This window comes from Rhinolophus sinicus, linkage group LG17 (assembly GCF_036562045.2).
Source record: "Rhinolophus sinicus isolate RSC01 linkage group LG17, ASM3656204v1, whole genome shotgun sequence".
In the NCBI taxonomy this organism is placed as follows: Eukaryota; Metazoa; Chordata; class Mammalia; order Chiroptera; family Rhinolophidae; genus Rhinolophus; species Rhinolophus sinicus.
Window position 1 is genome coordinate 22,433,386 of NC_133766.1, and position 12,485 is coordinate 22,445,870.

General features: G+C 49.3%; 1 protein-coding gene and 1 long non-coding RNA gene across 2 annotated transcripts in view; one reads left to right on the forward strand and one right to left on the reverse strand.

The window, feature by feature from the left end:
- RAB7B (RAB7B, member RAS oncogene family) overlaps nt 1–6,152 on the forward strand; it is a 23,820-nt gene extending 17,668 nt beyond the window's left edge. Inside the window, exon 6 of the mRNA XM_019752538.2 lies at nt 4,013–6,152. Within this exon, the coding sequence (XP_019608097.1) occupies nt 4,013–4,093 (81 nt within the window). The 3' untranslated portion in view covers nt 4,094–6,152. The remainder of the gene's footprint in view (nt 1–4,012) is intronic.
- LOC141569328 (uncharacterized) overlaps nt 1–10,514 on the reverse strand; it is a 21,701-nt gene extending 11,187 nt beyond the window's left edge. Inside the window, exon 1 of the long non-coding RNA XR_012492853.1 lies at nt 10,246–10,514. This is a non-coding gene — a long non-coding RNA (uncharacterized LOC141569328). The remainder of the gene's footprint in view (nt 1–10,245) is intronic.
- Nucleotides 10,515–12,485: the final 1,971 nt, after the last annotated feature.

Consider the following 12,485-nt stretch of genomic DNA (forward strand, 5'->3'; position numbering starts at 1 on the left):
TGGTGGCGAGGGTGGCGGGGATGCCTACCCAGAGAAATGGCACGTGAGCTGGGCGTCGAAAGACGATCCTCAGTTTGCAGGACATGGGAGGCCATTGGGATTGTGAGCAGGTAGAACGGTGGGGAGAAGAGCGTGGCTACAGGCCCAGGCAGGAATCCACACGGCTCATGTAAGGAACCCACTGTGTGTTCCGTCTGTCACAGAAAGAAACATGGCACAGAGAGAAGCAGCGGCATGGGACCATGGTGGGTGATGAGCTTATAAGGGCAACAGCACCAGATCACAAAGGCCTAATGACCCCAATCAGGACGTCAGGCTTCTTTCAAAGCCGTAGGTCCATGCTTTCCAGACCACACTGCTGGACCTCCCAGGGCACACAATAGGGCACGTCTTTCCGCAATGTCTATATTACCCAGAAATTTGGAGGAGAAACATTTTCACGTTGAAACAAACATACTTACTAAGGCATAGAATGCAAAACTTATGTGGATTTTTAAGGTGAAACTGGAGTTGGCAAACCTACATTTTAAGGTCAAACAAGTTTTCAAAGACATTTCCTGCGAGGGCTCTCCCTCTCACTCACTGTGCCCTTGAGCAAATCATGCAGGCTCCCTAAGCCACTTCCCTCCCTTTAAAGTACGGACAACAATACACTGCTCTGCTCATGGGCTTGTTGCAAGGGCTACATAAAATAGTACCACGGCACAGTGAAGGCATTAAATAAAAAGTAGCTATTTTTAAACGGGAGCTATGTGTAAGGGTTTTCAGCAGGGGCATTGCACGCTGCGTAGGGGACCGGCTAGGTGGGTGATTTCGAAGGTACTGTAACAGTCCGGGCATGAGAGGGTGGCGGTGGTGAGGCCGCGTGGATGAAGGACACTTCGGAGGGAGAACTATGAGGGTTGATGATGGGTGAATGCAGGAGAAAGAATCAGGAGCTGTTTAGGTTGGTGACCAGGTTGCGAGCTTGGCAAATGGCGGACGATTGATTAGAGCTGCAGTGGACCAAGACAGAGAAGAGAGGGAAAGCAGGCGTGTCACAGGGGCAGGACTATGCAGTCTGTTGGAGCACGTGGCATTCGGGGGTCCTTGAGCTTCCTGGAAGTGCTGAGTTCTGCAGTGAGCTCGGGGTGGAAAGAGCAACTTTCGAGTAGAGCATTGTGTAGTAATAACTCAATTAACGTTTTGAAAGGAAAGAAGACGGTTACTTTTGTGTCCCAATCTGGCTACTTTCAAGGATTAGAACATTTAGTCATTGCAAAATATGATTAAGAATGCCCTCAGAATCAAAGAAGGGACATCCATCAGTTTCATGGGATTTGGGATGGTAGATTTTGCTCTCACTTAGTTGGCAATACCAAGCCGGCTGGGGCTGGTCAGGCCTGGTTCCAGTCGCATGGGCTGCAGGACAGAGGCCAAGTTCCTTCAGGGCTAATGGGAGAAAGACAAAACTGCCATGTCCAGGAGGGAAGCAGATAAGCTCGGTGAAATCATAGGGCCTTAACAAGGTCCTCAGGAGACAGATCTAAAGGCAGGGCCATGGAGGTGACCAGGCTGAGAGGGGCAGACGCCCACAATCACGCCCCACTGAAATGCTATGTGCATTCGGATACTATGTGTGACTTCACAGTGAGAGGCAAATGTTTGTCAAGAGGACCAGGGCCTGGAGAACAGAATTACACAGGAAACCTAACTGTGGCCTGCTGGTTACTTAGACGTTTTATAGGAAATCGAGGAGGGACATTATCCAGTGACATTATGTCACCAGTGGGAAGTGCTCAGGGCTGACTTGGACCTGGGAGGTGTGACTCTTACTGGGTGCCTGAAGACAGCTCGCCTGAAGACCTCAGCTGTGCCGGTGTGATGAATGAGGGAGTTTCTCATGCCTTCCCTAGGCACCCTCTTTGTTCCCAGAACAAAGGACAAAGGAGCTCAGAAAGCCCACAGCTATTCTGGGCACTCAGAAGCTCCTTCCCCAAAGGCTGGCATTGTGGACAACGGAATAGGTTTCTTCTGTTCCCGGGGCTCTGGGGTCCTAGCCAGGCCTTGCATGGATGTGGCGATGAGGCACACTCAGGGGTGATGAACCAACAGGCCCTGCCCCTGGGTCCAAAACATCCAGCTAGGAAAATTCCTGATCCCCTCCAAGGTCTCTTCGGCTTTCACGATGACAGAGGGACCACGAAAGTACCAAAATAGGAGAATCCTTTCAAAAGCCTCTCTCACTGGAAGAAATAGATCAGTTGGCATAAAAAGGGACTTGAATAGTAATGCTCTACTCTTCCCTGTCCCTCACTGTGAGGTTTACAAGTGTCAGGATTTTCACTACAATAAGCTCAGTGGAGTGAGGGGCCCCTGCACACAACAGAAGGGGCCAGTTGGAGAACGGGACAATACCCAGCGCTGCGTAGGCCAGAGCCCACACCCCAGGCCTGAGTGGTGCTGGGGAGACCACTTTCTCTGCTTAGGCACCTCAAGGAGGGACTCTGCTCTCAGGGTGAAAGCCGGGGAAGCACCGGGCACCCTGGGTCGGGTCTGTCAGCAGTGGGCTGGGGTCGTCCCCAATAGAGGGCATGACTGAGCTGAGGTGTGGAGACACCCCAGAGGGACAGGCTTGCATTTGGAGAGACTGCTCCCCACCCTCAACACTAATCCTGTGTGTTAAATATCTATATATGATATAAAACTCTAATAACTCGAAAGAATTTGCTGAGGGACACTCGAGGCCCGTCATCCAGGCTGATTAAGGGTGGTTGGTGCTGGGCTGGCCCAAGCCCATACCAAAGAGGGGCTGAAAAATGTGGGCTGTCCATGAAACAAACTATGCTGGATCCCACGTCTGCCCCAGGAGCTCTGTGCCGCTCAGTCTGAGGGTGGCAATAAGTAACAGAACATCAGGGGGACTTCTCATGTGTCTTGGGGGTCACCATCATTAGGGGGCATCAGGCATGCCTAACACCACTTCCTGAGGTCCAAGGTCATGGGCATTGAGGGTTTGGTTGACATTCACCACCTGGGTGCCTAGCCAGAGCCCTAGATTCAAGGAGGAGAAAAAATCAGAATGAAGACACCATTGCTGTCATGGAAGTTGTCCCTTCAGAGGGCACTGCAGATAGACCACCAGGCACAGTGTCGCCTCCACACAGGAGGCTCTGCCCTGCTCAGGGCCACACCAGAGTATGTCGAGCCATTTACACACAGACTGGGTGTATGACTGCTCGCTCACTCCCTCTCACACACGCAGCTGTGGGAGGAGCATGAACGCTGTGAGCTCAGTGACCGGTGAGAGCAGTGGCAGAGTGAAGAGATGGGATCCCTTTTAGAAGAGCCTCTTCAGCATGTAGACCCATCTCCTAGAGGAAGGACCCCCTCTCCCACCCCATCCTTGCCCCTGAACCAATCGGGGTGGGCCTAGGTGAGAAGTGACCAGGCTTGTCAGACTGAGAAGGGGCTTTCTCTGGACCTTGTTGGAACAGGTGCGTTCGGGAGGGTGGGCACAGAGGCACGAAGGCCAGTAGAAACACTGACTATTTGAGGGAGGCCTCCCTGGACATGGGAAGAACAGAGGATTGACTGGGCTTCTCCAGGTTCTAGGGTGAGGGTGGGGGAGGTTGGGAGGTGGTCACGATGAGAGCAGGTTGGGGTGTGGAGTATTTGTGAGATGAGGCCTCCAGCAGAAATGGTGAGTGGGCTGTCACCATCTCTGCGGAGGTCAAGCATGACCAGTTCCGCTGTAAAGAAAAAGCTGTGGGACCGGATTAGAGGTCAGGAGATCTGGGCCCCTGACCCAACCTCCCAACTGCTCTGGATTCCCGAGAGACACTGGAGGATGAGGTGGGGCAGGAAGAGGGTGGGAAAGGACCAGTGGCATCTTCCTCTGAGCCTCAGTTTCCCAATAGCACAATGGTGAGGGAACAAAAAGCCCAAACGCCATGGGCCATTAGGAGACAGAGGGCAGACGGTGCTCCTTGCCTCTCAGATGTGAATGCTGACTTCTCTTCTCCTTCCCCAGTATCGAAGCATCTTAGATAATTACCTCACAGACTCCATCAAGCTCTCACCAGAAGACCAGTCCAGCAGTGGGTGCTGCTGACCTTCTCGACTCCCGCTCTGGATACCCCGAAACACAGCCTGCCCTGGGCCGGGTCATCCCAGACCCCACCAGCCCCACTGCTGGCCCAGGCACGGCCCAGGCAGCCTAGACTCTGTGGCAGAGCCCTTGATCCGCTCACATCTGGACTGGGCCCCGAATTAAGCCCCTGCCTCTGGGTGAGTGTAATAAGGACAGGGCTGGGCCCTCAGCGGTCCCGATGAAACAGAATGTCACAGTTAAATCCTGGCCTGGAGGAGTCACCGTTCTTTCACTGGCTCCAACGTTCCTGCCACCTGCCCTCCCCAAACATACGCCTGCTCCAGAATGCTTATCTCTGCAGATAGACAGGCCACTGCCTGTGGAGTCCTGTGGACAGGCCTTCCTGGCCCATGCCACCACACATCTACAGAGCCACAGCACAGTTCTGGACAAGGGTGCTGCTCAGCTTCCCTCAGTAATAAGGGCCAGGGGGCCTGAACCTCACATGAGGCCCTGCTTCAACCCGTGGTACAGCTGTCCAGTCCTGAGACACCCCTGTACCCCTCCAGAGTATAAGACTGCAGGAGCCCAGGAAAAGCCACCAGGGACTGGCTCATTCCTCCTTGCTGGGTGCTCAGGCAACTCCCATAAATCTTTCTGAGTCTCAGCTTGTCCGTCTGTTAAATGGGGGTGGTATATGCCCTGCCTACATCAGAGCATGGGTTTGAGGACCAGAAGCTCTGTTTAAATCTCAGTTGCTCTTGTTGATATGCATTTACTTATTCCTTCAACAAGTATTTTTGAGTATCATGTATGATGTACTGAGGTCCAGTGACAAATGAAACACACAAGGACCCTAATCTCCTACATCCTACATTCTGGTGAGGGAGAGAGGCAATAGATACCAAATTTACACAGATATTTTCAAGTAGCAAGTAAGTGCTTAAACGAAGTGGAACAAGGTGACGGGGTAGACAGGCACAGGGGCTGGGACTGAGTGCTAGTTCAGACAAAGTGGTTCAGGAGGGCTTCCCTGAAGAGGTAACATTTGGCCCACGGGCTGGAGAATGAGAAAGGGGCTGTCACCTGAGAGCTGGAAGAAGAGCATTCCGAGGAGAGAACAGCAAGAGCCAAGGCCCCAAGGCAAGGACAAGCTTGCTGTGTTCTAGTGAAAGGTCATTCATTTACCTGCTGGATTCAAATCTGCTGTCCCAGAGACAACGAAGGGGACCCCACCCCTGGACGGCTTCTTGAGCCTCTGCCAGCTGGCCACCAGAGGGCAGCAGTGCTCCTCCCTTCCAGGCTGACAGAAGTGTGCACGCTCCAAGGACACTCCAAGAGCGGCTGTTTTCCTTGTGCTGCTTCTCGAAGCTTGTTCATGGGCTCTGGGCATGGTCAGCACTTTGAGATTTGTGAGGCAGGACAATGCCAATTTCTTAAGCTTAGTGGCAAATGGGCAAAAATTGCAACATCAGTGATTCAGACAAGAATCCACATTGGTGGAAAATACTTGAATGAGGGGCCTGGAGAGCTTATGGCTTCTCTGTCCCTGCAGACTCGAAATCCATAATCTTTTTCTTCTGGCTACAGACCGCATAGATAGTGCCCAGTCTGAAGGGGGTAGACAGGATGACCTCTTAGGGTCTCCCTGGCCACAGAAGTGTCCTGTCCACACAGAAGTATCCTCCCTGAGCTCCAAGCAGAGCTGGGAATGTTAGACTATGACTTCTGAGTGTCATCTGACTCTGAAGATTCTCCTAGAGGCAGGGGAGTGGAGTCAGAGTCAGGGAGGAAGTTTGGGGAGCCTCTTCTCCCCACCCCAACTGTGGAATAAGAACTGGCTAGTCCTGGGCAGTGGCATAGACCTGGCACAGGAGCAGGTGACCCGGAGCACAGCTCCGTCTCTGCGTCCTTCATGGGGGTGGCATTCTCCACGTCACTCAGGCTCTCCTGGGAGTCAGCCAGACTGTGGATTGGACGTAGGGAGTGTGGGTGTGTATGCAGTACCTGTGCACAGCAATGGACCTGTGGATCATTTCTAAATGTGTGCACCAGTTAATAAATGTGTTCTTGGTTTTTATCCTTTGTGGTATTTAGCTATTACACTTTTAAAAGGTCTCCATCATTCAAAATTCAAAATATACTAAAGGGAAGACAACGAAAAGTAAAGCAGGACCAGCTATATGGCTGTGGGGGCCCAGTATAAAATGAAAATGCCCAACCCCTTACTTCAAAATTAAGAATTTCAAGGCAGCAACAGTGGATCATTAAACCACGTACGGGGCCTTCTGAGTGCAGGCTGCACACACTATGAAGCAATCCCTGAGTGTGCAACTACGTTTTCAGTGCCTCCAGAATGATGGAGCCCCTGGCGAGGCCCACCTGGGCCGCACACACACTGCAGCTTGGAAATAAAAGATTCCACCTTTACAAGAGCCAGTGGAGATTCAACCCCAGGCCCAAGCCACAGACAGAATGTTCCACATGGGAGTGGAAGTAGGAGGCTGAGAGCCCACAACAACTTCCCTCCTCTCGTGACTAGAGGACACACTAACCAATCCCCAGAGCACAGGGAGCTGAGCTGACAAACTGCAGACTGCCCCCCTCCCCGTCCCTACGCCTACCCCTGAACCTGAGACTGGCCCTTGGGACCCATGCAGCAGGGGCGAGTATTGGCAGAGGGAGGCAGCATGTGGGGACTCTGGCCAAGTAGAGCGTGCTGCAGCCTGGACAGGAATGAGGCAGTGCTTCCTAGGGCCCCTTCATTGCCATCTCTTTAGAGAAGAGGACTTAACAAGACTGCACTGACCCAGGCTGCCCTGAGATCCAGCAAAGCCCTACTCAGAGGGAAACCTCCAGGCAGCTAATGAATAATAGAGAGAGGATCCATGCCAAGGCCAAGGGTGGCACATGCCCTTGAGGCTTGAGAAAAAAACAAAACCAAATCTTATCACCAAATAAACCTGGATTGGGCCCGGCTGGGTGCCACATGCCCAAGGGGATTTGGGAAAACACTGACTTTTTCTGTTTGTTCCCGCTCAGCAGAGGCTTCCTCACTGCCTTGTCCACCCGCCACAGGCAACTCCCAGCAGAGTCAGGCACGTGGCAGGCACCCACAATGCGCTCTTGTTCCCGGTACACTGTCCAGGGGCAGCCACACAGCAGCTATGCCAGCAGCAACACCCCAAATTAACCAAGCTCTGCACGGCAGACCCAGCTGTGACAGTGGAGCATCGTGAGGACATGCCTGCTATGCGCACCCCTGGAGGGTCCCTCTAGGATGTGTGATTTGGGGGGCAGGGGCCGAAGAAGACCAGACGAGATGGGAGGTTTAGTTCAGTGGAGGGCAATGGACTGTACAAGGACTCCGTGTGTATGTGGTGTGTGTGTGTTGCAATATATGTATATGTGTCTGTTTGTGTGTAGTGTGTGCATGTGAAATGTCTATGTGTGGTTTGTGTGTAGCGTGGGGTATGTATGTAGTATGTTCATGTGTGTGTGGTGGAAAGGGGATTAGGGACATAAAACGTCAGACAGTGGAGTTCCCTTGTTGAAATACCAAAAAATTATATATAAGTTCATAAGATTGGAGGAGAACAAAAAAACAGGTGAAGGACTCCTGGGTGACAGGAGGTGGGTGGGACAGTCACACCACTGAGCGCCTTCCCCGTATCAGTGAACCCCCAGAAACTTCTCAGTTTTCCAGGATGACAGATGCGTTGCACCTCGCTACCCTGGCCAGCGGGGGGACCTCTGTCAAAAACACTGGCCCCTCTCTGGCCCTTCACCTGGCCAATCCCACCTTAGCTGTTAGTTATCAGCTACAACATCGTTTCCTCCGGTAAAGCTGCCCTGACTCTCAGACCTGGTTAGGGGCCCCACCATGTGTCCCCATAGCCCCCCATTATCTCAGTGCCAGAGTGTCAGCTCCACTAAGATGGAAGTGCCATGGGACAGGGATTTTCATCAGTTTTTAGTCACCATCATCTCCCCTGTCCCGAGAGCAATGCCTGACAAGTGGTTGGTACTCAATAAATATTTTTGGAAGAAACAGCACTTGCAATACTTCATCATAGTTGTTCGTCTGTTTACCCTTAGATTGTATCTCCCTGAAGGCAAGGTCTGTTTTGATTCATCATTTTAACCCAATACTCAGCATAGAGACTGGTACATAGTAGATGATAAATAAATATTGTGGAATAAAACAGAATGCTACACAGCTATTTTTTAAAAACGATGAACTGTTCTATGTAATGAACAGTAGATATCTGAGAGGCATGGTTATGTGAAAAGGCAATGGCAGAACGCTGTTGATAACAGCCTACCTTTTCTCTAATAGGAGGTTTAAATAAGACTTTACATCCATTGCTGCTGTACATATAAACTCTAGAAGGATGCATAAGAAATGAATGAAAGTTGTTACCTTTCACTGTAGGGACTGGGCAAATGGGTGTCAGAAGTGGGAGCAAGACTTTTCCTTATATAATTTTACACTTTGAATTTTGACCTCTTTGAATGTATTACAAAATCAAAAATTTAAAAGACGGAGAATGAATATTGGTGGAAGAAAAAAAAAGGTAGAGGAACAAGCAAGAAGAGAGGCGGAACTCTAACCAGAACCTACCTGCTTCCAGTCAGTTACAGCCCATGGCCTTGAATCCAAGGCTGACAAATTTGGACTCTGTTGCAAGAGGATGCTCACATAATAAATTCCCCGTGCCCATGTGCTCTGGCGAAGATGCCAAGTCTCCCAGGTGGGGCAAGATCACCTCGAGTTTTCTTTGTTCTCCTGTGTCCTAGCGGAGGATCCTGTGACCTGGGATATCAGTCAATAACTGAGTAAGTGTTTCCAACCTCAGAGGCTCAGCTCTGGAGATAAACTATCAAGTGTGTGCACTGCTCTGTGAATTACAATGTGAATCACTACACTCATGGGTAGGTATTTTCCAAGGTTATTCACAGGGCTAACCAGTGAGTCAAGACTCTGCAGCCCCCTTTCCTAAGCCCAACACTGACCCCTGCAAAGATCCTCCTCAAGCTGATGGGCTTTGAGGTAAACTGGCACAGCTACTTTTTGGCTGTTGAATAAAAGGCACCACATACAGGCCCTATGACCCTGTAATTCCATCCCTGCACATATGCAACCCTTGCTGGCATGCACCAGCGGGCATGATCAAGAATTTTCTTAGTAGCATTGTTTGTAATAGGAGGGGAAAAAAAGGAAAGAAAGAAATGAAATGACCTAGATGTCCTTCCACAGAAAATTGGATAATAAAATGTGGTATACTGAAACAATGGAATTTTACAAACGTGGAAATAAATACACTAATGCCACATACATCAGTTGGGTGAATCTCAGGAGCGTATGGAAGATAGCAAGCCACGAAAGTCATACTGTACACTATTTATGTAAAGTTCAAAAGCAAGAAAAGAAAGCAGTTTACCCACACACATATTATCACAAATGCAGGTCGTTAAACAACAAAAAACACACAAACAAGGTAATGGTTAACCCAAAATTTAGATAGTGGTTACCCTGAATGGGAGTGGGCTGGGTTGGGGGGACGCAATAGGGACAAGACACCCAGGCAACTGGCTGACGCTAAGAATGTTCTATTCCTCCAGTTGGGTTGTGAGCCACAGATACTTATTTTATTATTTCACTTTGCATCTCAGGTATATGTTACACATATTCTTTTTATGACTCAAATATTCAAATTTTAAAATCTCAACCACAGCCTAAGCTTTGGAGTCAGGCCCGACTGGGTTTGAATCCTGACTTTCTTTTCCATGACTTCGGGTGTGTCAGCTGACCTCTCAGAGCTTCCACTGTCTCACCTGTACAGTGGGAATCATGATGCTTATCTTGATGGCTTCTAGTTACGTATGCATTGTGCCTACCTTGTAGTAGGTGCTCAATAAATTGGATCAGGAACAGTTTCAGGGGCATTTTAAATCTATTTGTGAAAAAGAGTAGGACTGGGGTCTCCACTGCAGGTTGAGGGTACAATAAGCGAGAACTAAATGAGTGAACGAGCGAGCGGACAAATGAAACACTCATACAGTCTTTACCTACCTCCACACCTCCTCCCCCAAAAGACCTCTGGAACTCAAATCATCATCTGGTTAGCATTGCAGTCGCTTAAAATTTAAAATATAATTCTCACACTTACCTGAGTGCCTGGAAGCAGGCAGCTGGCAAGCTTTTTCCAGGAAGATTCTGCCTCCACTCTCTAAACTGAACCAAAGGTTCCTGTGGAGGAGCTCACAGTGCCCTCCCTGCCCCACAGCACCTGGCACAGTTCTGGGCCCATGACAGCTGCTCTTGAAGACAACTGCTCTTTGTCAGCAGAGGCCTTTGGTCGGCAGGGAGTTCCCCAGACATTTGCAGCCTCAGATCTGTGACTCTTGAATTTGTAGTTTTCCTTGACTTTAAAGTGTCAGTAACATTTGTTTTGTATACAATGACAGCCCGTAATTAGAAGAAAGCGGCTTTCCAAACTCTAAAAATAGGACAGACTGACATTTATAGGCCTTCTGAGAACCTCTGCCAAGTCTCCGATTTTTCTTTTTCCTGTTGCAGGATAGATCTGGGGGAAGGAATTACCTGTGGAATCCTGGACAGAGTCATATATTTGAAGTCAGTTCATTTTAATCAAATTTTTGTGTGTTCTTGAGCCGGTATCATTTCTAGCCTCAGTTTTCTCCTCTGTGAAATGGGGGCAATTATTTCGTGCTTACTTCACAAGGATGATATAAACGTAAATAAAATCATGACTATATTAATGACTGGGAAGCTATACAGTTCTACATTACACAGCACAGAGAAAGAATACTGGACTTGGAGTAAAGATACCTTGGTGGGTTGGTTGTTTTTAAGTTACCAAATATGTATCAAGGCTTATTATGTATGGGGCACTGTTCTGAGCACTTTATGAATGTCAACTCATTTAGTCCTCACAATAGTCCTATGAACTAGTGTTATATTATTATCCCCATTAGACAAATGAGGAAGCTGGGTCACAATTAAGTAACTTCCCAGATTGCATGCTAATATGTGGCAAAGCCGAGCTCCAAACCCAGGCAGTCAGACTCCAAAAGCTGGGCTCTTCACCAGCTATTCTGCCTCCTGCTTGAGAGGTTTGAAGCCTTGCTCTGCCATTCACGAATTCATTCTTCTATCCTCCATTCACTCATTCCACATAAATTTACTGAGTGCTTACTACGTGTCAGGTGCTGATCTTGGAGCTGGGGATGGAGCAGTGAGCAAAACAGATGGCCCTAGAACGTGCCTTCTCATGTGGGAGATGGACCCACACAAATAGTCACGTAATGTGTCCAGAAGGCTGAGTGCTACAGGAGGAAGAATAAAGCAGGTGTCTAAGTCCATTCAGGCTGCTATAACAGAACACTACAGCCTGGGTGGCTAATAAACAACAGACACGTTTCTCACAGTTCTGGAGGCCGCAAGTCCAAGATCAGGGTACCAACATGGCTGGGCTCTGGTGAGGACCCTCTTTTGGGTTGCAGACTGCTCACTTCTCACTGTGTCCTCACGGGTGGAAGGGGCAAGTGGGCTCTCTGGGCTCTCTTTCATAAGGGCACTAAACCCGTTCACGACAGCTCCACTCTTATGACCTACTCACCTCCCAAAGGCCCACCTCCTAAAACCATCACCTTGGGCGTTAGGATTCAACATATGAATTTGGGGGGACACTAAATTACCCCCAAGGGGGGCAAGGGGATAGAGTGGGAATTCAGGCCGATGGTGTCATCTCTTTGAGCTTCTTTTCTCTTACTGTAAAGTGGAGATACTGAGGCCTGCCTTGCTTGCTTTACAAGTCCAGGAGGCAATCAAATGAACTATGGAGGCTTACATGACACATAAACCGTGAAATGCTATTCCAGTGCAGGATTGTAGAATTTGTTGTTCCTGCCACTTTGTTCCTCTGGTTCATATCTCTATTTAACACGTTCACCATCGTTTCATAGTTGGCCATGCAGGTCTCTGTGTCTCTCAATAACCTGAATTTTTGAGGAACAGATCCATGAGCAGCACAAATATGAAACAAATGTATAATTATTCCTATTCCTCATCTCTATTTAATGAGCCCCTGCTACTGTCAGACACTCATACACAATGTTGAGTTTAACCTTCAACATATAACTTATTATTGTCCTTGTTCCCAGAGGGGGAACAGAGGCTCAGAGAGGTGAGTAACTTGCCCATGGTCACTAGGGAGTGACAGAACCAGGATCGGAACCTGCATCTCTCTGATTCCAAAATCCATGATCTGTCACCAACCCAAGCTGCCATTGGCTGTTATTATTCATTCTTTTTTCCCCCCTTTCCTCCTTCCCCCCTCCCCCCTCCCTCCCTCTCCCTCCCCCTCCCCCTCTAACTCAGAGTCAA